Genomic DNA, 27,043 nt, shown 5'->3' with positions numbered 1-27,043 from the left:
ATTTCAACATATTTTCAGCTGCTTGGGGAGAAACTGCTCCATAAGTTCAAACATTGGTTTTGTCATTTTGCTGTTGTAGGTGCTGTAAGGGTAAAGCTAGAAAAACAAGCTAGAATCACGTAAAACAACAGACTGGAATCAAGGTAAAACTTGAAGAGTTTAGGAACGTCAGAGGGGAAACTTTCTTGACTTAGGAGGAGGCTACAGACTGTCCCTTTCTCTCCCTGCCCTGCCGCCAGCACAGAACTGTCCAAGGGGATGCTTCCTCACGCCGAGCGTATCTTTACCTTGAATGCTTTTGGACCTGTGCCTGGGGAGGTGATGTTGTTGTTGCTCAGATCGAGCCTTTCCAAATTTGGCAGTCCATTGAATGCTCCGTCAGGAATGTCAGTGATGGAATTGCCTAGAAAACACAGCAGTTGCAGTTTGGGCCCCCATGCACACACGGGAACATACGTGTGTTCATGAACATACATAGATAGCAAGGAAGCTCTACCCAGAGGAGAAAGCAATACTCATAACTAGGACAGCATCTGTATAAGCAAATGCATGTGCAGGAAACACCAGCCTGGGGCCAGAACCTCTACTTGAAGGACTAGCTGTGCTCGAGGCCGTCCTGTTTCAGGTGAAGCTGCTGTGAGAACAGCTAGAATGTGGTTCACTAGACAATTCTGTTAGCAGTATGCATTTTATAACAGAGATGTGTTTCCGGAAGCTTACATAGAAACTGGTTTTCCCATTGACATGTCCTAGACCCTGGACCAGAAATCCTGTCCTATCACCTACCCTTCTGAAATTTCCTTCTCTAAACCAGGAGCTCAGGTGTTATAATTGTGTGGCTTCCATCTGAACAACTTCCTACATGCTTTAAATTTATGGGATTTTGTTTTCACATTTGGTTAAGTGCAGTAGTTGATGCTTTTAAACCCACAACGTAAGCTCACCAGAAATAGTGAGTGCTATAGACACCATATGGTGACCATCTCAAAACCACGGTAGTGTGACTGAACAGGGCACAGCTGACACACCGGCTGTGGCAGAGGGGACATTGCTGGGGTGTAGGCCTCTGAGCATGAGACTTCCCTACGGGGTCATGTGAACGTGGTGTCCTAGCACAGACTGGCCGTCCTGAACCAAGGCGTCAGACTTGGCCTATTGAGTGTGTATTTATAAGGTCATTTATTTATTATTTCTCTGATATTATTTCTGTGATTGCCCCTGCGACATGCCTGAAACCCCATTCAGATTCTCTCAGCCCTGTGTCTTCAGGTCGTCCTGGGGTGTGGGTTTTATCTCCCAGATGGATGCACACGCAGGGTCCCCGTGAGCCAGCCTCACACACACACACCTGGTCCTGCCGTTCCTCCACTCAGAACCCTTCCAGTGGCCTCATAAGAACATGGCGAGGAGGACTGGACCATTCCATACCTACCAGAATGGCTGAAGTGAGGGGAAGATAAGTGACAGGAGGCAGAGCAGCGTCTAGCAGAAAGCTGCAGCCACCTTTGGGAACTGGGGGATGGTTTCCTATGGAGCTAAATGCACCTTTACTCTGTCATTCAGCATTTCCACTCCTGGGCGTGCACCTTAATGAACAGAAAACTAGGTCCACACAAACCTCTGTATATGGATATTTGTAGAACTGTATGTACAGTTGCCCCAAACTAGAAGCAACCCAGGTGCCCTTCAGGATCACCAGGCACCTGTGGTCCATCGGCATGAGCACACGCCACTCAGCGGTGAGCAGAGGGCCTGCTAGATGAGTGCAGCATCCCGGATGACCCTCCACGGCATCGTGGCAAGCACAAGAAGCCCAACTGGAAAGACTCTGCACTGGGTGACCCTACTTCGGTGACATACCATGAACGGCCAAACCCTGGAGGCCCATCACCTCAGCAGAGACCAGGGCTGGTAGAAGGAGGGGCAGGAGGGAACGTGGGGAGGTGATGGAAACATTCTGTATCCTGGCTGTGGGGGTAGTGATGCAACTATACACGTCTGTCAACGCTCAGAGAAGAGCATGCTAAAAATAAGTTTTACTGAATGTCAGTTATACCTCACTGAAGCTGACTTTAGGGAAAAAGTCAGTGGGAAATCATGATTTGGTTTGGAGAAATTGGCTTTATACCTAACCATGCTATTTCTCCTACAAAGTTTATGTATATGATTATAGATTGTGAAGTTAGTCTGTTTAGGATCAACTTCTATTATGAAATTAAAATATGACATTCACAAGGCAAGGAGAGTTACTTACTTGTAAAGCACAAAACAGAACAGACGTCCACATCTCTTACCAATGAGCTCCAGGCTTGTTATCTCTGGTGCTGTTAGCAGTGGTATCTGTGTGAGGCCGGCGCTGATGCAGCTGATGGTTCTGTAGGACAGGGAGCATCCGCTGGGCAGAGGTGGCATGCCCCTGCGAGGAGGGGGCACCAGGGGTCTGGAGGGCACCCTGAACACATCTCCTCTGAGGGTGCCCTCCTCCTCCTCCTCCTCCTCGTCCTCCTCTGCCTCCTCTGCCTCCTCGTCCTCGTCCTCCTCCCTTGCTGGGTGTCCTTGTTGATGGGCTCGCCTCCCCTCTGCTCGGGGTCTCTCATCTGCCCCTCCTCTGCTCCACCCCTCACTGAGAGGTCTCCCCTGCTCTCCAGGTCCAGGGGTCTGTTTCTTTTGCTCATTTTCATCTTCTTTACTTTCTTCTTCCTCCTCAAATTGAAGTTCCTCTTTTTGCAACACTTGGTCCATTTCCACCCGACCAGGTGGCAGTTGCTTGCGACGTGAGTTGGTAGGTTCTCTTTGTTCTGAAGAATCACCAGAAAATTCACTTCTATCACTTAATGCTGTACCACTGAGCAGCGGACGGGAGGCTGCTGGCCGCGCGGGGAAGATACGGCAGGGGCGAGGTGTAACGTTAGTAAAAAGAAAAATCATAGTGAAAGTGAGGTTAGTAAATATTATTCCCTCCAGGTATTTGAGTGCAATTTAAATGTGAAATGCATCTTGGAATTTTTGCTTGAGTAGTTTTAAAAGTAATTTTATTTCTGTTTTATAAGATTTATGTGATTTGTTTTAAGCAATTTTTGTTTTTTCCTGTGGCCTTAGTATTTATTTTTACTAAAATATCTTGCTACCTGGTAATAAAGAGGGAATAATATTGCCACATGATGCAAAATGGTAAGCAGTCCTGTGTGAGATTGCAGTATGATGAGGTGTGACCTTTATAATAGATACTGTTCAGTTAATCGGGGTGACTGATAATGTAAGAATCTGCACCATCAAACATAAAAAAAATGAAACACGTATTTTACTTGCTTGTGGCAGTGAAACTGGCTTTTTTTTGTAGATTTATTATTATTTTTGTCTGATTTTCTTTCAGCCCCATAGGCCTGAAAGCATCTTCTGAAATTCAGGATTATAGAAAGTTCTCCTCTTTCTCCTTCCCAGCCTCTCAACTTAAATTTTTACTGCTTGACACTTATGGGAGGCCTCCTGGATTCCGATGATGCTGTTTTAAGCCAGAGGCGTGCATGACAGGACTTTCCGTTGTCCCAGGATGATGGGAGCGGAACGGCCAGTGGCAGGCGTTCACTGCGTGTGTATTTAGCAGAAGTTGGGGAGAGCCTGACAGTGACCGCAGCTCTGGCAGAAGTGAGGTCTAGCTCTGGTACTGGCAGATTTCCTGAGTTGTGGCCCTGCTTTTATTTAATGCTGTATCTAAATCACCCAGAAAATGAACTCAGAAAATGTAACTATTTGAAGGAATTACTTGAGATTTCAATCCAGTATATATTATAAAGTCAGTGAGTTATTTTTTCCTATCCCTGGCAGAACATGCAAAACGAAAATAGGAAAGTATTAGGGAAAGGAAGCTAAAGCTATCACATTGAAATATTTTAAATCCTCCCTGTACATCCAAGTTTATTTTTCCAAAATAACCACAGCTTTTCAAGATTATTACAAGTCCTTTGAAAAATGTCTGATAATTTCTGAATCTTGCCTGTGTATTTGCTAACATTTTTTAAAGGCATAATACCTTAGTAAAATAATAGGTTGTATAAACCAAAATGCAATTCCTCAACATTCTAAAGTCGTGGGCACCCACCCTGAGACTATCCTGTGTGCATGGAAAACAATCTGTCTAATGTTAGACAAGAGAAACTGTCTCTGTTTCTTCCCATCAAATTATTTACCACGTGTGTATCTATTTTAGAAGGTGCTGACTAGGCCTCCCTCTCAAGAGTCAGCTGTCCCTCAGGTGTGAGCCGCGAAAGCAGGGTGGGGAACGTTCAGCAGGCCCCGTGGCATGACCTTCCTGCAGGAATCAGTGCCCACGAGAGACAGACATTGCTCCAGGGCCACGCTCCTGCATTTCCCCAGATTTCCCAAGCAGTAATGAGTGCAGGTAGGCTGGGGCACTGGGCTTTCTTCTCTCTAGATGCAGACCCCTCTCCCGTTGTTCATCAGGAGTTCTTCGTCTTCTTTGTGGTCTTAACTGTGCCCACACTGAGTTGGATTAAGGGAGCTACTCCTCGCGAGGAGCTAAGCAGAGCTCTTTCCTCACACGACACTGGGGGACTGTTGGCTCCGTAGATTCCGTCACCGCTTCTCTAAAGCGAGCGTCAGTGCTCAGTGTGGTCTGCTCCAAGTGTCTCATTCTGATACAGCTGGAACTACGAAGCCAAGATCTTTTATTTCTGCCCCTACCATCCATCTTCCCCAATAACTTCTATGTTTGTTATCACTGTGCCAATATTCTAAGTACCTTGATGACCGTTTACCATAATTTAAAACTTAAGGTAGTAACAAAATAAAAACAATGGAAGTTGAAGACTAAGTCACATGGGATACTGTGTTTTGGCTAAATACTGTACCAGCGTCAGAGCAGACCGGGCAGCACTCTCCCTCCGGCGTGACTGTGTGGGGGCACGTCAGAGGGTGGCACATAGTCTCGTCACAAAGCACTCTTCCATTGGAGCAGAGGCAGGTAGTGCATGGCTCAGGAGACCACACAGCTCGGTTGTACATGGTCATCCCGTTTACCAGACAGTGTCCCTTCTTTCCTAGAAGAGAAGCAGGGGCGTATTACATTCCTTGTGTGGCCGTCAGCCTGTGAATGACAGTGAGCACAGTGCGAAGTCGAACTGGCAGAATCACACAAGAGTGTCATTCTGTGTCCGTTCATGCGTGGGGTACATGGACCCCAGAGACGTGACCCCAGGGCAGATTCCTTGTGCTCTGCTCTCAGCCTCTGACACTGACCTCCTCCTGGTAACTTGACTCTGAGCTGCGCCTCCGTACCGTATCTCTTGGGGTGACTAAGTCACACGGCAGGAACAACCCACCCCCAAGTCTCAGTGATTTCTTCTCTATGCCATGTGTCCAATGTGGGCACACAGGGGCTGTGCTTGTGATAGTCACAGGGACAGTCAGCAGGCTTCTGCATCTCCAAGCAGGCTGCCTGATGGCCAAAGCAGAGGGGCGGAAGGTTGCAAATCCCACATGAGCCCTCAGAGTGTCTCATTACATTGAGCAAAGCAAATGATACGGCCATAAATTCAGAAGAGAGACAGCAGTGTGGTTCCATCAGGAGCCAGAAAGCAGAGAGCAGGAAGGGCACTGATGATGAGCCCACGTCTCACCCTTATCAGTGTGTGGACGGGGGAGGCAGAGCCAGACATTGCAACCGACCTGACCCTGTCTTTAGAGTTACCATGTTACTGAACACTAGCTCACATGTCGTCAGTGCCGTCCTTGTAAAGTGTGTTCGAAGTATCTCCATTACTCTATGTACAGGGTCGTAGACATGTAGGTGAGTGTGTCCACCAAGGCGGCCATACACAGCCTACTTGGTTGCAGTGTCAGAGGACATGCTGTCCTTCTGACCCAGTGTCGTTTGTGACGCCTGTCCTTTGTCTGATGAGTCACTGTCCGCACATTCCACCCTGAGGTGGGCTCTCACATTCGTTTCCTCCCTTACCCCCCTCCCCTCACCACCTGGGCCTACCAAGTAGTTTGTCTGCATAAAATAAATTCAGTGGCTTAATGCCACTGTGGTTGAAAAAATTTTGGTTGAGGGGCGCCTGGGTGGCTCGTCGTTAAGCGTCTGCCTTCGGCTCAGGGCGTGATCCCAGGGTCCTGGGATCGAGCCCCACGTCAGACTTCTCCGCTGGGAAACTGCTTCTTCCTCTCCCACTCCCCCTGCCTGTGTTCCCTCTCTCGCTGGCTGCCTCTCTCTGTCAAATAAATAAAATCTTTAAAAAAAATTTTTTTTGGTTGAAAATAGTTAATAGTCATATATTCATAGAATCATCTGAATAATTTGTTTCTGTATCCCAGATGATGTATCATTATAAATGAAAAAGCAGGTTACAACCTAATATGTATATTATCTATATTATGAATCCAATTATTTGAAATACACAGTATAGGAAACAGACTAGAAATTAATAAACCACAATAGTAACTATGGTTTTATAAATATAGTTGTGGGATAGCTAATTATTTTTTTGTTTTCCAATAATTTTGTATTATAATTACATTCTATAAATGAAAATTTAAATTATTTCAAAACTCATCATTGTAGACTAAACCAAAAGACATAGTAGTATATCTTGGTATTGTAGTAACTTGAAAAATATATTTAATATATATTAACTTGAAAATATAACTTAAAATATATTAATAATAATATATATAATAACTTGAAGAAAAACTTTGGAAAATTATCTTCATGGAGGTTCTGTTTTTGTCCCCATCTTTCTCTTACTGGTTTCTTACCTGGTAACACATTATAACTTGATTCTACTCCCAGCAAACTTAGAAAGGAGTCAGACTTTTCCTCTGTGCTGTAATCCAAGTTAAGCACGGGAATTGTTGCTGCTGGTGTGACCATCGCCTGCTGGACGCCCAGCTGCCCACTGGGTCTGTGGGCGGGCAAAGAGCTTTTCCTCGGTCTCCTGTAGTATACCTTCCTCCGATGCTTCCTGGGTGTTTCTTCATTTTGTCCAAAATCAATTTGAAAAATGATAAGCAGAAGGAAACAAAGCAAACCTGCAAACTTCATGCTTGCTTTTTCACCATCCGATTTCTAGAGTGAGAAAGAAGCAGAATTTTGGATTTAGTGGTGCCTAAGTTTTACCTTTGAAAATTGGCGTATTATTGCTTGTATGCCTCAACAGCATTGTGGAGAAATGACACATATCATATGTGGGCTGTATGCTGTTGTGTTATTGCCAAATGAGAATGTGGAATTCTTCTGTCAGAATCAAAGAACTTTTAATATCTTCATCCCCAGAACAGGCATGAGCCAAGTTTTTCTATGAAAAACCGGATATTAAATATTCTAGGCTTTACCAGTCACACAGACCGTGGTGTACAAACGGGTGTACCGGGAAAGCCCCAGCGATGAAACGGTTTGCTGGACTCGGTCGGCCTCTAAGCCGTGGCTGGCTGAGCCCTCTCCAGACTGCTGTGCTGTGTCCTCGGAGGATCCCCGGGATCGCTCTACCTGTGCGCCAGGTCATCCTCTGACTCAGGCCACGCATGGCCCTGTCTCTGCTATTTGGTTCTTCTATCCTCTGGCTTTCGAATGGTCTTTTTTGGGAGAGAGGGGGGCGTGACTGTGCCTGATAAAAATAACAGCAATGCTGTAAAGGTGAAAAAGGCATCGGAGAAATGAATACTTGTCGTCCTGGTGATAAAGACTACGTGTGATTGTGGCACTGTGATCAGACACGTTTGTCCAGGCCCTATAAAGTCAGGTAGCACAGAAAGTAAAGAGAAACCCTCCACAAGGTGATTGATTGTAGGGGCTGGTTGAAGGATTCACCTGGCCACACACTTTGGCCTGTGGTTAGCCCTGCAAGGAAGGTCTTTGTGGCATCCATTGCCCTCTAAGCTGAGAGCCTGTGTCTCCTCCTTGCCCCTGCCTGGCATCTGTCTGTCCCCTCTGTTCTTCATTCAGGGTCCCTTGCTTTCAGTACCCCAAGATGGAGCCAGGGTGTGTGGGGGAGAATCTGAAACCTCAGGGATGCTGAGGACCCAGGATCATCGGCTACAGTGGGAGCCTGACTTGGTGATGAGATTTACCCCACTCCTCACAGACTGCTTTGCTCACCTCTGTCAGAACAAAACTGTTACATTTCAGAAAACATCACCCTGGAAGGAATGGTAAAGGTTTAAATTGATGCTATGTACAGAATTTTAAAATTCCAAGCTGCAAAGGAGGGATTTTGAAAGCTCAAAGGGCCAAAAACGTGGCTGTAGACTGTGAACCTGGCAATCTTGCTGGGACCTTAGGAAATAGACAAGAGACCCTGTAAGCATGGTGTTCAACCTTTCTGCATGAAATAAAGTGCTCTACTGACGTCAGATGCTACTACAGTACAGGTCTGCTTCGAAACCTGTGGGCAGCTTGTAGGAAACCCAAAGGGCATCTGAATAGAAAATCATGTACTGGGGGGGTGAGGCGAGGCCCTCCTCATGCCACAGGGCTCACCCCCCAAATGTGTAGGACCTGGGGGTGATCATTGTCAGTCTAGCCAAATACTGTGACTTCTGTCAGCAGAAACTCACAGTGGTTGTCGCAAACACAGGGTTGCCACCATGGGTCTTCGCCTAAGTACAGATGTCACTTACAGACCTATTTTTGACATTCTCCCGTGTGTACATCACCAGAAGGCCCAGAACTTGAGCACTCCCTGTGGGGTTGCCTTCCCTGTGGCTGACATTCCCTCCAGTTACACAGTTAGTGACCAGAGTGGCTCCAAGGAGCAGCAACTCCTGGAGAAGCTCGAAGTCAGTGCATGGTCACTTCATAGAAAACCCAACAGCCATTATAGCAGTTTTGTGAAAAACTCAAATCTGACTTCTGCTTCTAGCCAAAATGGAGTAACAGAGCCCCCACCCGAGATTACTTGAAATTAGGACAAAAACATGAAGCTGCATTTTTTTCAAACCTTAGGCATGAAGTAGCTCAAGACCTTGATCCCGGGGCGGGGGAGAGGTAAGTCCAAGGTGAGCCCTGTGACTGGTCTCACACGCAGCCTGAGTCCGTTTTTTTCCACGCTGCCGCTCAGGCAGGGGACTCTGCCAGAGTTCTGATTTCCCTGAGTTGAAAATCCCTTGGGATTCCAGGGAGGGGAACGTTTGCAGGGCAGAGAGGAGAGCTGCCCTGCAAAGCCTTCCAGAGACCTCAAGTCTTCAGCTGAGTCCTGATTAGCCTGTCTGTGTGAGTGAAACTTCTTGACACGGCAGAAAGAACTACTGTAAAGAACAAAAGGGAAAATGCCTGGGGCTTGTAAAAGGCTGGCCAGAGTTTGGGTGCCCGCCAGTCAGAGGGGGAAACCTGTACTTCACAGGGCATCAGGCGGAGTGTTCAAAAGGGCACTGGCACAGCAAGGGAAACAGTCCCCCCCAGACTAATGGCTGCTCTGGTCCCGTTTAACAAAACTGAGCATCAAGCATCTCTGAAAGATCAAACTGCATGCCATCATGTGACCGTGTTCCAGAGCACCCAATGGGCAGTTGGGAATCTGGAGAAAACTTAGCAGGCACACAAACGCGTGGGAAAAGTGGTCCATAAAGATTGTGTTCATATAATAATACTGTATTTTGGGGTTATAACATAAGTAGAATTGTATGAGAACAGAAGCATAAAGGAGGGAGGAGATGTGTGCACATACTGTCGAAAGGTTCTTTGCTATGAAGTGGAATAACGTCACTTGAAGATAAGCTGTAATAAGTTAAAGATGCACGCTTGAAGCCCTAAGATAACCACTAAACAAAAGAAGAATTACAGCAAGTAAGGCCATAATGTAGATCAAATACAATAATAAAAATAATCCAAAATGTGTTTATATAAATCACATTAAGTGTAAATTGGTTAAATGCCACAATTAAAAAGCAGAGGCTGGGGGCGCCTGGGTGGTACAGCGGTTAAGCGTCTGCCTTTGGCTCAGGGCGTGATCCCGGCGTTATGGGATCGAGCCCCACATCAGGCTCCTCTGCTATGAGCCTGCTTCTTCCTCTCCCACTCCCCCTGCTTGTGTTCCCTCTCTCGCTGGCTGTCTCTATCTCTGTCAAATAAATAAATAAAATCTTTTAAAAAAAATAAAAATAAATAAAAAGCAGAGGCTGTCAGATTAGATTCTTTATATTTTATTTATTTGACAGAGAGCACAAGCACGGGGAGCGGCAGACAGAAGGAGAGGGAGAAGCAGGCTCCCCACGGAGCAGGGATCATGACCTGAGCTGAAGGCAGGCACTTAACTGACTAAGCCACCCAGGTGTCCCCCAGATTAGATTTTTCTTAAAAGCACGATCCAACTATTTGCTGCCTGTAAGAAACTCATGCTAAATATAAAGATGCAAATGGGTTAAAATTAAAAGGATGGGAGAATTTGTATCATGGTAACACTAATCACAAGAGAAGTGTCTATATTAACATAAGATGAAGTAGATAAGATAGAGAAGCACATTGCCAAGCATGAAGAGAGCCATTGTGTAATGGTACAGGGGTCTGTTCTTCACGAAGGCAAAATAGTCTCAAACCTTAATACGCTGAATAGTACAGCTTCCAAAGAGCATGAAGGAACAGGTGGAACTGTGGAGAAGAGAAATCTACAGTCATCATCCACAATTTCTGCTCTCCTGTCTCAGGCACTGATTTTAAAAATAGTAGACAGATAGGGGCGCCTGGGTGGCACAGCGGTTAAGCATCTGCCTTCGGCTCAGGGCGTGATCCCGGCATTGCGGGATCGAGCCCCACGTCAGGCTCCTCCACTATGAGCCTGCTTCTTCCTCTCCCACTCCCCCTGCTTGTGTTCCCTCTCTCGCTGGCTGTCTCTATCTCTGTCAAATAAATAAATAAATAAATAATCTTTAAAAAAAAATAGTAGATTGTAGGTTAAAACACTGAGATGGGATGCCTGAGTGGCTCCATCGGTTGGGCAGCCAACTCTTGGTTTTGTCTCAGGTCAAGATCTCCAGGTTGTGAGATCAAGCCCCAAGTCAGGCTCCATGCTGAGCATAGAGCCTGTTTGAGATTCTTTCTCTCTCTCCATCCGCCCCTCCCTCCTACTTGCTCTCTCTCTCTCTCTCTCTCTCAAAAACAACAAACAAAAAAAAAACACCAAAAACAGTGCAATGCCACTGCACATCTATTAGAATGGCCAAAATCAAAAACAATGACAACACCAAATGCCAAGAAGGTTGTGGAGCAGCAGGAACTCACATTCATGGCTAGAGGGAATGCAGACTGGCACAGCCACTTTGGAAGATAGTTCGCCAGTTTCTTAGAAACAAAACACACTCTTACCACGTAACCCAGCAGTCATGCTCCTTAGTATTTACCCAAAGGAGCTGAAAACATGTCCACACAAAGTCCTGCACACTGATGTTTACGACAAACTTGGAAACAACCAAGATGTCCTTCAGTAGGTGGATGGATAAACAGTGGTCCATCCACACAAGGGACTACTATTCAGCACAAAAGAGAAATGGGCTACTAGGCCATGAAAAGACATGGAAGAAATAAATGCACATTACTAGGTGAAAGAGGCCAGTCTGAAAATACTGTAATATTCCAACTCTGTGACATTCTGGAAAAGGCAAAACTGTAGAGACACTAAAAGGTCAGTTGCTGCCAGGGATTGGTGCCAGGGGGAAGAATGTATAGATGAAGCCCAGAGGATTTTTAGGGCAGTGGGAATACTCTGCATAACCCTGTAAAGATGGATACCTGTGGTTCCACATTTGTCCAAATCCATAGAACGTACACCACCAAGAGTGAACTGTAATGTAGTTTGTGGACTTAGTGATGTGTCAGTGTAGTTTTGTCAGTTGTCACTTGCTGTGAACCTAAATCTGATAATTGTCATATATAAAAAACTTATCGCTAACACTGTGCTTAATTTTGAAATACAATGTTTTCCCCTTAAGATCAGGAACGATGAAGGATGTCTGGTCTCACTGTTTCTAGTCAATATTTTATTGGATGTTCTAGTCAGTATAGTAATGTAAGACCAAGAAACAAAATGCATCCAGACTGGAAAAGAAATTGATGTATGTAAGATTAATATACAAAAATCAGGATTATTTCTGTATGCTAACAGCAATAAGAAAATTAAAAATACAACACTGTCTCTAAAGGCATAAAAATGTGAAATACTTAAAGATACTTCTGACAAAAGATGTATAAGATTGAGGCCCTGAGGGGCGCCTGGGTGGCTCAGTCGTTAAGCGTCTGCCTTCGGCTCAGGGCCTGATCCCAGCGTTCTGGGATCGAGCCCCGCATCGGGCTCCCTGCTCTGCTGGGAGCCTGCTTCTTCCTCTCCCACTCCCCCTGCTTGTGTTCCCTCTCTCACTGGCTGCCTCTCTCTCTGTCAAATAAATAAATAAAATCTTGAAAAAAAAAAAAAGATTGCGGCCCTGAAAACTATGAAGTGTTGCTGAGGTAAGTGGGAAAAGAACTATATAGGGTATACGTACAGTGGATATAGGTCAGATGATACAGGATATAGGTCAGGTTTAATTTCTCAATTCTGTAAAGTTAATCTATAGATTTGTCACAAACCTGGTCAAAATTCCAGCAGGCTTTTTTTTTTTTTTTTAATGGGAAGGTGATTCTAAAATTTCTATGGAAATGTAAAGAGCCTAGAATAGCCAAAGCAGCTTTAGAAGAGAGAGGAACAGATTTGGAGGGCTAGCACTACCTGATGTCAACACTTACTATAAAGGTGGGCAGTACCGATAGTGTGATGCTGCTGTTGAGATAGACAAGTCCATCAGTGAGACAGAGTAGAGGGTTCCGAAGGAGACCACACCTGCATGGGCAGTTGGTTTTCAGCGGTGATGCCAAAGCGATCTAATGCAGGAAGGGCGATCTTTTCAGCACGTGGTACTGGAGTAAGTGTATAGTCATGTACATACAGAAAATCAATCATAGATGAGTATAAGAGCAGAAAGTGTGAAACGTGTAGAAGGGAACATTGGGAAAATTCTGGTGACCTTGGATTTAACAGCAATAAAAAACAAGAAATATATTTTTTTAATTGGACTTCATCAAAATTGAAAGCTTTTTCTCTTCAAGACACTGTTAACAATAGGAAAATGCCACATACTTGGAAAAATGTTTGCAAAATAATATATTCAAGAAGAGACTTGTATCAAGAATAAAGAAGTCTTAAATTCAATCGTGAAAAGAAAACCCAGTTTTTAAAAGCCCAACGTTTTGAACACACATCCCCTAAGAAGATACACAAATGGCAAACAAGCGCACGAGACGGTGTTCAAAATCATTAGTCATTAGGGAAATGCAGATTAAAACCGCAGTGAGATAGCAGTACACATCTGCTGGAACGGCTGGAAGTGGGTGCGGACAAGTAGGTGGAGTGACTGGAGTTCTCAGGCAATGCTGTTGGGCGTGCAAAACCGCATGAACACTTCCGGAAAACGGTTTGGCAGTTTCTTCAGAAGTTCAGTGTCCACCTACCATTTACCCAGCCATTCTGCTGGTAGATATTCACCCAAGAGAAATGAAAACAAATGTCCACACACAGACTTCTGTGTGCATGTTCATGGCAGCTTGCTATGTGCTAGACGTCCAAATGTCCAGTAGCATGTTAGTGGATAAACAAATGGTGATATATCCAGACAGTGGAGCACCATGGAACAACAACAGGGGGTGAGTCTCAGAATAATTATGTTGAAAAAAACGTCTTACACAAAAGGAGATACACACAATTCCGTTTGTGGCGAGCACAAACTCTTCTATAGGGAAAGTGTATCAGTGGTTGCCTCAAGGCAGGGACAGGGTTTGGCAGTCCAGCATGTGTGGGAGATCACCAAGGGTCATGGGAGCTTTCGGGGATGGTGGATATATTCATTTTCTTGATTGTGGTTACGGTTTTACAGGTACACTTAAATAAGTGCACTTTAATTTTCAACAGTCCTCACCACCTTGATGTCCGGGTAAGACGGTGGCTATTTGGAATCACACATCTAAGTCCCATAATGAACAAAATCGTCGCTGGTGTGAACCTCTTAGCGGGTTGTATGGTCTCACACTTTCCTCAGAGGTGGAGTCCCATCATGGCGACCTTGGGGACCAGGCTGTGGGGTTGACAGGTTAGATCAATGGTCAGGAAATTGAAGACTGGAGTCCAAACGGAGTCATCTGCTGCTTGTTTTTAAATACAGCCTACAAGCTAAAGTGGCTTTTATGTTTTTAAATGGTTTTAAGATTTAAAACAAGAAGAAGAATTCATGACAGCTCATATGAAGTTAAAATTTCAGTATTCATACGTAAAGTTTTACTGGAGCAGCCACGCTCGTTTATCTGTGTACCACTTTCGGCGACTTTTCCAGTAAAGGGCGTGGTTGGGTTGCTTCAACAGATGCTAACACACGGCCTGCAAAAGCTAAATACTTTGCAGGCCAAGTTTGCCTGCCCACCACTGAAAGCCATGCTTCTCAGCCAGGGACAGTTTTGCCCCTGGGGACATTTGGCAGGGTCTGGACTCTCCTCACTAGTCACCGTTGGGAGGGACGCTCCCGACTCCCCATGTGTGGGGGCCTGGGTGCTGCTGGATGTCTTACAGAGCCCAGGACCGCCCACGGCGACAAGGGACCAGCGGGCCCACCACTTCAGAAGTGTCTAGATGGAGAAGCCCTGGTTTAGAGGAACAGATAGAGGTTTTTAATAAGACAGTCGCATGCTGCTTTCAGGCAAAACTGAATGAATTATAACTAGGTGGGGTCTTTTAGTGATAACTTATGAACAAACCATTTCCATACGGTGATCTCTTTCCCAAGGTTTTCTCCTAACTCTCAGGTGCTGTTTTCGTTTGCTCTGTTTCCAAGTCTCATATGCTCCTGTGGCCAGAACTGAGTGTTCCTTGATCCTACTTCCAGTTTGTATTCTGTTGTCCTCAGGTGAAGCTTTGTTTCTTAGCAACCCTGGCCGTTTATAACAGTGCTCCGCTGTGGACGGCTCAGACTTGCGGCGCATCCTTCCCGCTACTGGCGGACTCTGTCTGCGGTGCTCGGGCAGCGCCATCAGCAAGGTCTTCCTAAGGGGGGTTCCAGTTTGTTGTCCACAGGAAAGCCCAAAAGAGATTTAAAGATACAAACCGTGGGGGCACCTGGCTGGCTCATTCAGAAGAATATGCAACTCTTGATCTCGGCTCGGGGTCATGAGTTCAAACCCCATGTTGGGGTAGAGATTACTTAAATAAACTTTTTAAAAAATTAAAAAACAAAGATACAAGCCATGTTCACACAGTTTTCTCTCTTCAGAGTTTATAATCTTTTTTATCAGCGGTTCTTAAGATGTTTAAATTTGTTAAAGTAGTATATATGTTTTAAAAACTCAAAATGATGCATATGTTTATAAGGCAGAAAAGATATGTTGCCTTAACCATAACTCATAGTTTGGTACAAGGGTAGGCATGCTTTTTCTTCAAGATTCAGAAGGTAAATATTTAGGCTTTGAGGTCCGACAGTCTGTTGAAACTACTCCGCTTTGCTGTTAGAGCCCAAAGTAGCTCCAGGCACTAAGTAAACAGATGCACAAGACTGTGTTCCAGTGGTACTTTGTTTAAAAAGAACAGAATTTGGCCTGCAGGCCCTAGTTTTCCACTCTCTAGTCCATTTTTTGTGACCCTCTATACATAAGCAAACATATATATTTGAACAAATAGAATTGTTCACTATATCTTATGCCATTATTTTTCCTTTCACTCATTAATAAATTGTGGACATATATGTCAATATAGATAAATCCATCTGGTTTGTCTGCTGTGTTTTCATTCCATTAGTTATTTAACAAACAATTTGGTGATGGATATTTAAATTATTTGCCAGTTTTTCACTATTATAAATATTCTTTTGCATATATATATCTTTTGGAAGTATTTTTTTGTTCTTAGTTTTAATTCTCACTTTAAAAATTATATAATAATAGAGTCTCCTTTGTTTTCGAACTCTATTAACCCTTGGGTTTATTTTTTGATTTAGCTTAATATGTATAAGTCATTTAGTCATGTTTATTAATATATTTTGAGACTATGTTGTAGGTATATTCCAAACTAGAATTATTATATCTTGTGCTTTTATCATTAGGTACTTTTTATATCTCTAGTAGTCTTTTTCTCATAAGATCTATTTTGTCTGGTAATATAGATGCTTTCTTTCCGTACACATCTGCTTGATAAAATTTTTGCATCATTTTACTGTCAATTTTACTATAGTCTTATATTTTCAATATACTTTCTATTAGCATATGCAGTTTTTTTAATACAATCTGACAATTTTTGTCTTTTCATTGGAACATTCAGTCTACTTCTATTTAATGTAATACTTGACATGTTTAGATTTAAATCTATTTTCTGACTATTTGCTTTCTATTTGTCCTGCCTGTTCTGTGGTTTGTTTGTTGTTTCTTTTTGTTGTTGTTGTTTTCATTCTTGCTTGCTTTTTAAAATTGATTACTGGGTTTTTTGTTTATTGGTTTTTTTTTTTAAAGATTTTATTTATTTATTCGACAGGATAGAGACAGCCAGCGAGAGAGGGAACACAAGCAGGGGGAGTGGGAGAGGAAGAAGCAGGCTCATAGTGGAGGAGCCTGATGTGGGGCTCGATCCCATAACGCCGGGATCACGCCCTGAGCTGAAGGCAGACGCTTAACCGCTGTGCCACCCAGGCGCCCCGATTACTGGGTTTTTATTCTATTACTAATTTACACTTTTTACTCTTCTGCCCTTTGTAGAGATTACCACATACATCTCAACTTACCAAGTCTTAATGTAAATATAAACTAGTACCTTTCCTCTTCCTGGACGATGCAAGGGCCAGCTGCACCTCCAGTCACCTCATCCCAGCACAAGTGCCGGGTCCATCATATTAATTCTTCATATATTTTAAGTCCTCAGTAGATGATGATGATGATGATTGTTCACTTAGGTCAGGCTCTCTCAGCCTTAGCACTATTAACGTTGGGGTTAGATAATTCTTTGGAGGGGGGGCTGGCCTTTGCATATTTAGTAGGACCCATGGCCTCTGCTCTGTAGATGTAACCAGCACCTTCCCCTCAATTATGACAAACAGAAATGTCTTCACACATTACCAGATGTATCCTGGGGACGGCGGGGTTCATCCTGCCCCAGCTGAGAACCACTGCTTTCAAATCACCTAGTCGTTTATCCTTTTGTGTCTGCTCCTTCTGTCCCACACTGTCAGTCTTGTGTCAGGGTTGTGTTCCTTCTGACTGAAGAACACTTTTTAGTGTTTAGTGTTTAGCTTTAATGCAGGGCTATTGGTGACAGTTCTTTTTTTCCATGTATCCGAAGAGATTTCAGTATTATGTCTTTCTGAAAGAATGTGTTTGCTCGACACGGAATTGTAGGTTGACAAGTGTTTTGTGTCAGCATTTTGAAGGTTTCATTCCAACATCTTGTTCCTTAGTTTTGATTGAATAGTCATCTGCCAACCTGATTATTTCTCCTTTAAAAGTAGCTTTTTTTTTCTGGCTGCTTTTGAGAAGTTGTCTTTGGCTTTGGTTTCCAGCTGTTTTGCTCTATTGTACAGAGATAGGATTTTCTTGTTTTTATCCTCTTAGGGACTTACAGCATTTCTTCAATCTATGGCCTCATGTTCATTAAATTTGGAGACTTGTCAGCCCTTATCTTTCCACCTAATACTTTCCCACTTCTGTCCTGTTTCTGTTCAGAGACACACCTGCAGGAGTGACGGCCTTCTCACTGTGTCTGCTCTGTCTCGTCATCTGCACCCCTGTCACTCCATGAGTTATCCTGGTCATTCTTTGAACCTCTATCCCAATTCACTATCTCTCCAGCAGCAAATCCATCCATTGACTCTCTTGATTCTGTTATTGTGGGTTTTAGTTCTTGAGTTTTCAGTGAGTTCTTTTCATTGTTTCTGATCCTCTACTGAAAGTTTCAGTCTTGTCTTTCACTTTTGAACATCTTAATCACATTTTTCTTAAAGTCTGTATCTGAAGGCTCCCATTTTCTGGACCCTATTTCTATTGTCTTTTACTTCCCTGGGGTTGTGGCCATGTTGTTCTGTTTCTTCGTATGCCTGATGGCTTTTCTTTGAGCACCAGATGTTGTATAATGACAATTAGGAAAATACTTTGAAGACTTGGACGATACATTCTTTATCCCAGAAGGGTTTACGTCTGCTCTGGGCATGAGGTTAAGCACTACCAGTTATAGACTGAGTGGTCTGAAGCTGAGCCTCACTGTACCTAATTACTAATTACACTGGGTCCCACACCAGAGCCTGGGGACTTCACATCACCCTCCCTTCACCCTGCTGCTGGCATGGTCCTGTTCCTAGATGGGTTTGTTTGTTTGTTTGTTTGTTTGTTTGTTTCATTTTATTTGTTTTTAAATATTTCACTTATTTATTTGAGAGAGAGAGAGCACGCACATGGGAGTGCAGGGTGGTGGAGAAGAGCAGAAGGAGAGAGAGAATCTCAGACTCCCCGCCGAGTGCAGAGCCTGACAGGGCTCGATCCCACAGCCTTGAGATCACGACCTGAGCTGAAATCAAGAGTTGGATGCTCAGCCCACCCAGGCGCCCTAGTTGCTAGAGTTTTATTTCTCTCTTGCCTCCTGAGGCTGTTTTAAAACAAAGAAATTTGCTGTTGCCTCTTGTGGACACTCCTTCTAGATGCCTTCAGAAGAAAAGCTGTTCAGGGGCGCCTGGGTGGCACAGCGGTTAAGCGTCTGCCTTTGGCTCAGGGCGTGATCCCGGCATTATGGGATCGAGCCCCACATCAGGCTCCTCCGCAATGAGCCTGCTTCTTCCTCTCCCACTCCCCCTGCTTGTGTTCCCTCTCTCGCTGGCTGTCTCTATCTCTGTCAAATAAATAAATAAAATGTTTAAAAAAAAAAAAAAGAAGAAAAGCTGTTCAAAACCTATTTGGTTTCAGTTCTATCCCAAATATTAGTCTTGCTCTTCTCCTCTAATCATTCTCAGCAGCTGCTGCTCTGGAGTGCCCAGTCTGCATTATCAGAACCGGGAGTTCCCTCTGATTACTTCTGTTTCTGCTGAAGGATAGCCTCTTTCTCTCAAAGGATCGTACATTGGAAAATACCATTGTTTAGTTGGAAATAGAATAATGATTTCAAAATTGTTTTCCTCCAAAACCTTAGCTGTTGTACATTTGCTGGTGTTACTGATAAAAAGTCTAACTTAAATGTGACTCTCACCTCTTTGTAAGAAATCTTTTTTTCCCTCTTTCTGTGGAAGTTGTTTTCAGTTTTCAACTCATCTTTAATATTGAAGTTTTGCTATAATGTGTAGGCTTGCTTACATTTTGTTTTGTTTTTGTTTTTTTAATTTATCCTTGAGATCTTTTAACCTAATGACGACTTGCTTTTCCACACAAGCTCTCCTTTACTCAGTCTCTTTCTCAGGCTGCTCCCTGGTCTCTGAGGGGCTCCTCCGGGGTCTGTCTGGCCAGGAGCCCCTCCCCTTCTCATCTCCTAGTGCAGCTGTGCACACTGGGTCTTTATTTGCAAGAGATCTTCTGTTACTTCTAGGATGTGGTCAGAGGAGAGGGTGCACTGTCAGCTCGGTGTGTCCTCTGGAATGTCACTAGTTCTTTTTAATTTCATCCGCCAGCGTCCTCCTCCCCAGGCCGGTTGTACATGGAACGAGCTCTGACCCGCCACCACCTCACTTCAGCTCCACAAACAGCAGCCTCTGAGGTGTTGTCCTTGTCCGCTAACCTCAGCATGCAAACTTTTGTTTAGCGTATATGCCCATTAACTACTCTTCAAAACCTCTGCTCATGGTCATTGAAATGAAACTACATTAGAACAAATTTATGTCATCATAACATGCAAAAGGTATGAGAGGAGCAAACCCCTCAGCCGACAGGCAGTTGACATTATAAAAGTCGATTCAGAGAGCGAGCAGATGGGTTGGCAGGGAGCCGCAATGGCAGCAGGGGAAGAAGCAGGGTGAGAAGTTTTGCCGCAAGCCAGGGTGGGGGCAGCATGTGCTGAGTGGCGGGGATGTGGGCTCTGATGGAGAGCGTCGCGGCTGCGCTTGGCGTGCAGCAAGTTCTCGGAAATTGTCTTGCGTTGACGGCCGTCTGTGCAGACTCCCCATCCTGAAATGGGTGAGAGTTATGAGGAGCCCGGCCCTGGGTGGGGGCCTGGCCCTGGATGGAGTCTCAGACGGCCATGAACCCAGGGCCTCGCCTGGGCTCACCCTCCCCCAGCGACACCCTGGAGGAATCTCCCTTAGACTTTCTCTTTCCCCCCACCCAAAATTGGCTCACCTTTACTTATCCAGAAATCTAAATATACATGTCAAAAATAAATTTACAGAGCTATCTTAATTTTAACAAAGTCAGAATCTAAGTAGTCTCATTGAAATGTTAAAATAATTTTTACGAAATGGCCTCTTAATACTAACTTTACAATTGATGCCTGGGCCTTTATTTTCAGTGATATATAGAACTTCGCATTGTGGTTTAATATTTACTTTCATAAGCAACTCTGCAATTGAGTAAATATGTTTCTAAAGGTAAAATTTTACGGTACTGTAATCACAGTAGATATTATTTTGATCAAGTAAATTTTTCTTTCTAGCACTTCCTGTTTTATCCCAGCGTTAAATACCATCTGTAAGTCTTGGTTAACTTACTGTTTTTCTCCATTTAAAGCTTTTCATCAACTGTCTTAAGTAAGTTTTTAAAACATTGAGAATTTTAAACTTCTACACAAAGCCATGAAATGTCTGTTGTCCCTTTTAACTTCACTCAACAGGCTTAAAAATGAAAAACATTTTTAATTAATATTTCATGTTCTTTTAGGTCTTAAAAATAGAGAATGTAATTTTCGAACCAACTTCTATTGAGCATGTAATTCTATTTAAACATATATGAATATACTTAATCCTAATTCCGTAAAAGTTCAAAATACTTGGGAAGTATTCATCCTGAAAAAAACAAGTAAGCAGCATAATGCACACTTTAAACTTTTAAAATCTATTAGTAAGAGCTAATTTCCTCAAGTGTTAAACACATTTGCAACATAAAACACCCAAATATTAAAACCATTCCACATGCTTTAGTAGAAACTTAAAATTTAAAACTTTTTTACCTGAAATTCTAAACTAAGTAGGCTTTGCTTGGTGTCATTTAAGTCTCCAGCTGAAAATGAAACAAAACCAGAGCTTTCTTTAAAACAAAGAAGGAGGAATGTTGAGAAATGTTAACTGACTTCTTAGTAAAATCTAAAATAACTGCTTCCCTTGGGGATAAATGCCTTTCAGATCTTTGTGCAGAACAGCCAAGAGAGTAACCAAGGAAGATGGTTACCAAGGGAAATATTTTTTCTAAATCACAGGAAAAGCAGAAAGCAAAGGCAGGGGAAGGCATTAGTCTAGAGGCCAGGAAGGCGGGGCTGGAAGCTCAGAAGTAGAGGCTGATTAAGAAACGTGTCGTTTCCATAGACTGTTTACATTTAAAAAAATCTTAAAGTTCACACCAGCCACATGGTACCCCTTGAGCTTTACCAGACTACAGAGACGCCCTTGCTGCCACGTGGAGGACTGTGCATTCCTGGGATGCCTCTGGTGGGGTTAACGGGCTTGTCTCTGCCTGCTGCCTGCTCCCTCAGCCCCGCAGAGTGGTGTTAACAAAGCAAAGAGCTGTTACATATTAACGTCACTGAAATTATGTGACTTCCAGCCTTGAAGCAATAACAAGAAAGTGTGCATGGGAGCTTAGAGCCTTTCGATTATGGTTACTCTGGCGAGTTGGTTGTCTACTTTGGCCTCAGGTTTGGTTTGGTTTTGTTTTATCTACAAATGAGCTGATCAGAGAGCAGTGTTCCATCGCTGCTTATGGGGACCTGTGATGCGTTACCGTTGTTTCTGATTAAAGTTTATTCTTCTGTACAACTGGGATGATAATACCTATCTTTCAAATTTTTGTGCAAATAAAATGAATAATGTATGTAAAATGCCTGTCATATGGTAGGTAATTACATAATGGCTATTTTTTAAATTCTTCTTACTCTACTTCAGATGTCCAAATTATCTGACAGGAGCTACATTTTTGTTACTCCAAAATCTTAAAATGACCTGGGTAGATCCAGTCAAGATGATTGACTAAGCACGTGAGCCACCCAAATTCCTAAAATAACCGAAACTATATTTGGTGGGGGGTTTTGTTGGTTTCTTGGGTTTTTGTTTTTTGTGGGGTTTTTTTTGGTAACACTTTACTGCAAAATCATTAGTACTATCAGACGAAAGAAATTCTGAGAAATTCCTTAAAGATTAAAAGCACATGGACTCTGACAGACGACACCACAGTCCAAAGACGTATGGGAGAGGATAGCTCTGTGGGTGTTCCCGGTTTAGAAATGATAAATGCTGGGAACGGGGAGGTTTGTTGGAGACTGCATTTGGGAGTACCAGGGCAGGGGGCACCTGGGTAGCTCAGTCGATTAAGAGTTTGCCTTCCTCTTGGGTCATGATTTCAGGGTCCTGGAATCTAGTCCTATGTCAGGATCCCTGCTCAGTGGGAAAGACTTCCCTCTGCCCCTCCCCAACTCGTTCTCTCTCTCTCTCTCTCTCTCAAATAAATAAAATCTTTAAAAAAGGAGTAGGTCAGATGACCCAGTCTTCCTGATGTCACCATCATTTGTTCTAAGTATTAGGCATCAGCCCCCACATTGAACCTGTGTTCTCATCCACTTGGCTTGGGTGGCTGGTGGAATGGGGAAGTTCCCCCCATGTTCAGAATCCAGACTCATTAGTAATACAACCCCATATAAACACAGGGTTGACCATCCCCACCCACATGTTCAAAGTTTTGGTCAGTATTTTAACCCTGTACTCTCGTAGTACTAAGCAGATAGCTCAGGATTACCAAACATTTGGGACGACTCTAACATTAAAGATAGGACCCTCACCTCCCCCTCCAAAAATACCTATACAATAAGGAAAGAAAAGGGCTTTGGAGATTAAACAACAATGTGATACCACTACACGCTTAGTAGAATGGCAAAAATCTAAAACACGGACAACACCATATGCAAGCAAAGGTGTGGAGCAATAGGAACCCTCGTTCTTTGCTGGTGGGAATGCAGAATGGTGCAGGCACTTTGGAAAATAGTGTGATGGTTTCTTAGAAAACTAAACATACTCTTCCCATGTGATCCAGCAGCCATGCTCCTTGGTATTTGCCCAAATAAGTTGGAAACTTAAGTCTACACAAATACCTGCACATAGATGTTTACGGCAGCTTTATTCATACCTGCCAAAACTTGGAAGCAACCAAGATATGCAGTTCAGTAGGTGACGGGTAAATAAACTGTGGTCCAGCCACACAGGGGACTATTATTCAATGCTTAAAGGAAATGCTCTATCAACCCAGGAAAAGACATGGAGGAAACTTAAATGCACATTACTAACGAAAGAAGTCAGTCTGAAAAGGCTACCTACTCTACAATTTTGACTATATTACGTTCTGGTAAAGGCACAACTATGGAGAAGAGTGAGAGATCAGTGGTTGCCAGAGGTCAGGGTGGAGGGAGGGATGAATGGGCAGAGCACGGAGGATGGTTAAGGCAGTGAAACTACCCTGCGCGATACCCTAATAGTGGATCCTTGCTGTTACACGTGTGTCCAGAACTGTAGAATACATAATACCAAGTGTAAACGCTAATGTAACCTAAGGGCTTGGGTGATTGTTATGTGTCCGTACACACCAGTTAAGGGGGTGTTGGTCATAGGTGAGGGTGGACTGGGAATGTATGGAAAACTCTGTACTTCCCTCTGTATTTTGCTGTGAGTCTGAAATTTCTCTTTAAAAAAGCGGCCTGATTTGAAATATATACACTGTTTGGGGAGGGAAATAATGTTGGTGAATGCAGTGTTGGACACAGTGTTTGGGACAACAGAAACCGTTATACTCTTTGAGAACAGCTTAACGACCGCTATTTGCTGCCCCAGCATTTGACGCCTAGGGACCCGTGATAGACGTGCATCTTTCTCTGCGCGTCTGTGCCTAGAGGAAGGCACTGTGCAGCATTGTCGAGCAAGGACAGTGGGCTGCCATAAAGCTATGTAGAGAGACAGATAGTTGTTACACAGCCGTGCAGAGTTGTCCGCAACATCCCCAGAGGGAAAAAGGGAAGTCAGACAGTGCGTGTGCTATGTTATCTTACCTTCTTCTAATGTGTAGAGTGTAGCACCTTCCTGAGAACAAACAGTAAGGGATAAAAAAGGAATAAACATCAGACCCTTAATAATGTTGATCTCTGAGTGATGGAATTATGCAGGGACTTTACTGTGTAATCTATGTTTTTATAGCATTTTGAGCTTATAACCAGATCAGAAAAAGAATAAATTTCTGAAAGAATTTAAGCAACCAGTAAAAGAGGTGACTTGAAGTAGCAGTATAGAGGACAAGTAGTCGTTCCCCCGATGCCGAGACTGACGGTGCTACAGAGACCAGGACTCTGGTTTCTGAGGTCCTTGCTCTAACATTTTGTGGCTTAATGGACTGTTACATGAATCCTTCTGCAGAAACTATTTTAACCACATAGTACATGGAAAATACTGGTATTCGAGATCTCCTCCCCTTTATTACTGCAGCCATAACTGTGCCCTGAAACTTGGCTCTGACGGCAGCTCTGCAGTTTGGTGTGGGTCCCACGCAGGATGTGAGCGGGTCCTTCTGCGCCCGGGCCACGAGGGCAGCCAGCACGGGTTCAGCCTCCAGAACACGTGTTGGAGTAACGTCACCTTTGCAGTATTTTTACTCCTGTGCTGTGGAGTACCAGTGAGTTAGTTCTTCTTCTAAGGGTGTGGTTGTTTTCCACGTGACAACCTGATAGATAGCAGCACCTCAATAAAGCTGAATTTTGGCAATTTTACAGAGGTCCCTCTCAGAAATGGGTGTCACCTCTTGGGGTCTGCTGTCTGCCTTCCTGTGCCACAGACGTCTTCCGCTAATTCGCAGCAAAGTGTGACAGCTGCTTCCTTTGCTGTTCCTGACTTACCCTCAGGACTGTTCACACGTAAGCGGAGTGCTAGTGTGTGAATGTGCTGTGACGTAGCCTGCACCCCTTCCCGAGATGCGGCGCGTGTCTCTACAAAGACTCTGTGGTGTGTACTACCGCCCTGAATATGGAGGACGCCCAGTCCACTGCCACTTTATCGCTTAAAGGGTTTTCACATTCGGAATCGGGATACAAATACATACAAGTGGCACAAACTTGAAAGTACACAGTTAAAAATCAGTTTTCTGTATCAAATACTGGCAAGCTGGGTGGTTCTACCGAACTTTACATCAAAGACTGGAAAACCCTGATCACTATAAAAATTTTAAATCACCAATGTGGTTTAAAAAAAAAAGTTTGGAGCCCCTGGGTAGCTTCCTGCCCAGGGGGACTCTGCCAGAAATGTCGAGGGGCAAAACTGTCAACGAAATAGAAAACAGTTATACCGCGGACAGCGTCCACAGCGCCACAGCTTAAACAGACTTAATAAAATCAGCAGCGCGGCTGACGGAGGAACAAAGAGGGAGAGTGCAGGGCCCAGTGTGAGGACTTAAAAACGCTGTCCCTGTAGATGCTGAGAGCCGGTAAAAGAGCATTAAGAAGATAGCATTGACAACTTTATGCCAGCAAAGTTAGATGATAATGACAATTCCTAGAATGTACAATTTAATGAAACTGTCAGAAAAAGAAAATCTGAATTGTCTGTAACTATTGAGGGAGTCAAATTCATAATTTTACACCTCCCCACAAAGAATACCACGGGCCTATATTATTCATCAATAGATTTTATCAAACAATGCTTTAAGGCTATTGTAACCATACAATAGCCTGACAAGGATAGTACAAGAAAGGAAAATTATCAGTCGGTCTCAGTGATGAACATGGATTCACAAAACTAAAATATTAACAAACCAAATTCAGCAGTATATGAATGGGATAATACATCATGACTACATTAGGCTTATTCAAGAAATACCGGTTGATTTAAGGAGAAAACCCAAACAAAAAACAAAACAAAAACCCAAACATTATACGATCATGTTAATGTTTGAAGAAGATGGAAAGAAAGCTTTTGCATACTAGAAATGGAAGGAATTCCGTAGTCTGACAGGGTCTACAAACAACATGCTCCCATCCATAGCTATGTACCCGGGAAGATGAAATATGTATCCACATGAGAACGTATCCATGAATTTTGAATTTCATTGCTATACTCTTCGTAGCAGCCAACATGTGGAAGCATCCCAAATGTCCCATCGGCTGGTGAACGGGTTAATGTGGTCCAGCCACACCGTGGAATACCATTCGGCGATGAAAAGGAATAAAATGCTGCTACTTGCTACCACGTGGTCGAGCCCCAACAGCACGGTGTTCGGCACAAGAAGCCGGTCACAGGAGCACGTGTGTCATGTGACTCCATTCACGGGAAGTGTCCAGAGCAGGCAGATCCACAGAGGGCGGGGGGTGCACAGGCTCTGGGGAGGCAGGGCGGGGACAGCGTTCCTTTCTGGGGTGACCGCAGTGTGTCAGAAGTAGGCAGTGGGGTGGCTCCCCACTATGAATGTACTCAAAACCACTGAATTGTATACTTTAGAAGGGTGACTTATGGTATGTAAATTATATCTCAGGAAAGTTGTTATTTAAAAAATAGTGGTGAAATACTGAAATTTTCCCCTTTCCGGGAACAAGACAAGAAGGCCCATGATGGTCCCGGCCAGTGGAGGAAAGCAAGAAAAAGAAGCAGGGAAAAAATACAACAAACAAATTAAGTAATGGAAGGAAAAAATTCTTTTTAGTCCCAGATGATACAGTATATGTGTAGAAAATCAAAAATAACTTAGAAAAATCATTAAATCATATAGCGTGTTTTCCAGATACACAATATATAAAAGTCAGTTGTTTCTTTCTACAGTTAGAGAATGAAAGGGAAGATGTGCTTTAAGTATCAAATATGTTAAAAATATAACAAATATTTCAGAGTAAATCTAAGC

General features: G+C 43.6%; 2 protein-coding genes across 6 annotated transcripts in view; one reads left to right on the top strand and one right to left on the bottom strand.

Annotated features, from left to right (window-relative positions):
* ECM2 (extracellular matrix protein 2) overlaps nucleotides 1-21,370 on the bottom strand; it is a 33,291-nt gene extending 11,921 nt beyond the window's left edge. Inside the window, exons 1-5 of one of the 3 annotated variants that reach the window (XM_040620378.1) lie at nucleotides 21,141-21,370; nucleotides 6,775-7,084; nucleotides 4,869-5,057; nucleotides 2,295-2,867; nucleotides 288-403 (exon numbers count right to left, since the gene is read on the bottom strand). In XM_040620378.1, coding sequence (XP_040476312.1) covers nucleotides 288-403; nucleotides 2,295-2,867; nucleotides 4,869-5,057; nucleotides 6,775-7,060 — 1,164 coding nt within the window. In that variant the 5' untranslated portion in view covers nucleotides 7,061-7,084; nucleotides 21,141-21,370. Of the gene's footprint in view, nucleotides 1-287; nucleotides 404-2,294; nucleotides 2,868-4,868; nucleotides 5,058-6,774; nucleotides 7,085-21,140 lie in introns of those variants that run through there. The other 2 variants (XM_008690862.2, XM_008690863.2) reach the window with 2 other exon arrangements.
* Nucleotides 1-27,043, top strand: part of LOC103663166 (centromere protein P) — a 248,300-nt gene that overhangs the window by 177,694 nt on the left and 43,563 nt on the right. The gene's annotated exons all lie outside the window — the stretch shown is intronic.

This window comes from Ursus maritimus, unplaced genomic scaffold (genome assembly GCF_017311325.1).
Source record: "Ursus maritimus isolate PB19 unplaced genomic scaffold, ASM1731132v1 scaffold_34, whole genome shotgun sequence".
NCBI classification, from domain to species: Eukaryota; Metazoa; Chordata; class Mammalia; order Carnivora; family Ursidae; genus Ursus; species Ursus maritimus.
Note: the sequence above shows the minus strand (reverse complement) of the source record. Positions and strands in the feature narration are given on the sequence as shown.